Raw genomic sequence first — 2,080 nt, 5'->3', positions numbered from 1 at the left:
AACTTGGCGTGCGCCGCAGACAGACGCACAATCGCCTCAAGAGTACGTGCTGTTACGTAGAATCCGTCCTTGGACCCCTCCTGCTGCTCTGCCCGCAGCTGAACGTAGTGCTGGCTTACAAGCTGCTGTGAGGCCTCCGTTAGTAATGGCTGACCTTGCTTTGCGAGCTGCACGTAGGCGCGTAGGAAGTCCACACCAACGATGGACTCCCCCGTACTCGTTGTTGCCATACGGAAGTCCATTCCTCCACTGCCACTGCCACCCCCACCCCCACCACCAGCAGCAGAAACGTTCTTTGTGGACTGTGCCCACACCGACTCGACGCTATCCACAACTGTCTTTGTGACGCTCTGGTCAATTCCCACTGGTGCAGCCGTCATGTGGTTGCGAAGAATGTGTCTGCCAATACGTCGGTTGTGCTCAGAAGAGTGCTTGTCTAGCACAATGAAGGTGAGGTCAAAACGTGAAAGCAGCGATTCTGGTAGTCCAACATTAAAGGCAAGGCGGTGGTGAACGCTGTAGAAGCCGTAAATAGGATTTGCCGCCGCCAGCACACTACATCGAGCGTTGAGTGAGGCGTGAATACCAGCCTTGGCAATGGTCACAGTCTGCTGTTCCATTGCCTCGTGCATGGCAACACGGTCTTGTGGACTCATCTTGTCAAACTCATCAATGCAGAGAATGCCACGATCGGCGAGCACCATCGCTCCTGCAGAGAGGGATCGCTCACCAGTGTAGGAGTCCACTGAAACAGCAGCCGTCAGACCGACACCTGAGGAACCTTTGCCAGTGGTGCTGAGTGCCAGCGGCGCTACACCCAGCACGAAGCGCAGCAGTTGCGACTTGGCCGTGGAGGGCTCCCCGACGAGGAGGACGTTAATATCACCGCGAACATGCGACTGGTGTGCCACCCGCTCTACTCCACCTACCATCAGTAGCAACACAGCTTTCTTTTCATTGGTCATGCCGTATATGGTTGGCGCCACAGCTTTGCTCAACGCATTGAGTACTCCAGCAGGGCCATCGTTTTGCAGGCACTTCTGCGTGAACGCCGTGAGTTTCTCCTCCATAGCGGCGATGCGGCGGTACATGGTGAAGGCCTGCACAGGTACCACGTGATTGACCAGCACGATGGACTGAAAACTCTTGCTGTCGGCGGTGGTGTACGCCATATAGACACCAACCAGCAGCACGCGGTCACCCGGTTTCACGACATCCACTAAATCATCGTCAAAGCGCAGCTCAACAGTTCGTGGTAGCTGCCCGGTTGGCGCGCGCTCTGGGGCCTCCTGCAGGATCGCACACTGCGAGTCCATGAAGGTAGAGAGACCCAACTCGGTGCGCAACGCATGCCCCTCCATGTCAGTCTTGGGCATGACGTTCACCGTTGGTAGATGCGTGCTGTCAATCATTGGCGTTAGCTGATCGCGGAATTCCTTCCGCGTGAATTTGTTCGTCTCGGGGCAGTAATGCACAGACTCCAGCACCCGCGGACGGTTCGACGACTGCCGCGTGATGATGCCTTCAAGCGCCACCATGGTGTTGAGGTGCCGCGCATACAACTCACGCGGCGACAGCACCGTTCCCACCGGACCTTCAAACCCAACATGCACCGCACGTGAGCGGTAGTCCACCTTGAGGTACTCCGGCTGCTGCCGCAGCACAACATCGTGGAGGGCGAGCTCCAGAAGCGGCACAAACTTCCCTGGCTCGCGGATGATACCGAGGCCGAGTGAGGCCGGTGTTGCTGCGGCTCCTCCTCCTGCCCCACTGGTGGCGTCAAGACCAGCGGAGGCGGGAACGAAATCGAGGAGGTCGCCCATGTCAAGCAGTAGGCGCGACTTCGCGGCGGTCATCATCTCCTGCACACGCTGGTGGTACTTCTCCTCATACCGCTCCGACTCGAAGAAGTCGATAAAGTGGCGTCGGATGAGGGTCTGTTCCTCCGTCAAACTGCGATTGCCGAGCATTTTGTGTGCCAAGAGCTGTCACACACTTTTTCCTTCCCCTTCAAACTGAACTCTCACCACCCACTCTTTCGCTAGATTGGATGTTTTTTTTTTCTGGCTGCTGGGGGGGG

General features: G+C 57.2%; 1 protein-coding gene across 1 annotated transcript in view; it reads right to left on the bottom strand.

The window, feature by feature from the left end:
• Nucleotides 1–1,970, bottom strand: part of DQ04_06801020 (minichromosome maintenance (MCM) complex subunit) — a gene marked incomplete at both ends in the record, with an annotated part of 2,148 nt that extends 178 nt beyond the window's left edge. Inside the window, one exon of the mRNA XM_009314876.1 lies at nucleotides 1–1,970. This exon is cut by the window's left edge and continues 178 nt beyond it. Coding sequence (XP_009313151.1) covers nucleotides 1–1,970 — 1,970 coding nt within the window.
• Between the last annotated feature and the right edge of the window lie 110 nt (nucleotides 1,971–2,080).

Source organism: Trypanosoma grayi (assembly GCF_000691245.1).
Source record: "Trypanosoma grayi strain ANR4 Tgr_680_V1, whole genome shotgun sequence".
NCBI classification, from domain to species: Eukaryota; Euglenozoa; class Kinetoplastea; order Trypanosomatida; family Trypanosomatidae; genus Trypanosoma; species Trypanosoma grayi.
The sequence above is the reverse complement of the archived record's forward strand: the minus strand, read 5'-3'. Positions and strand labels throughout refer to the sequence as shown.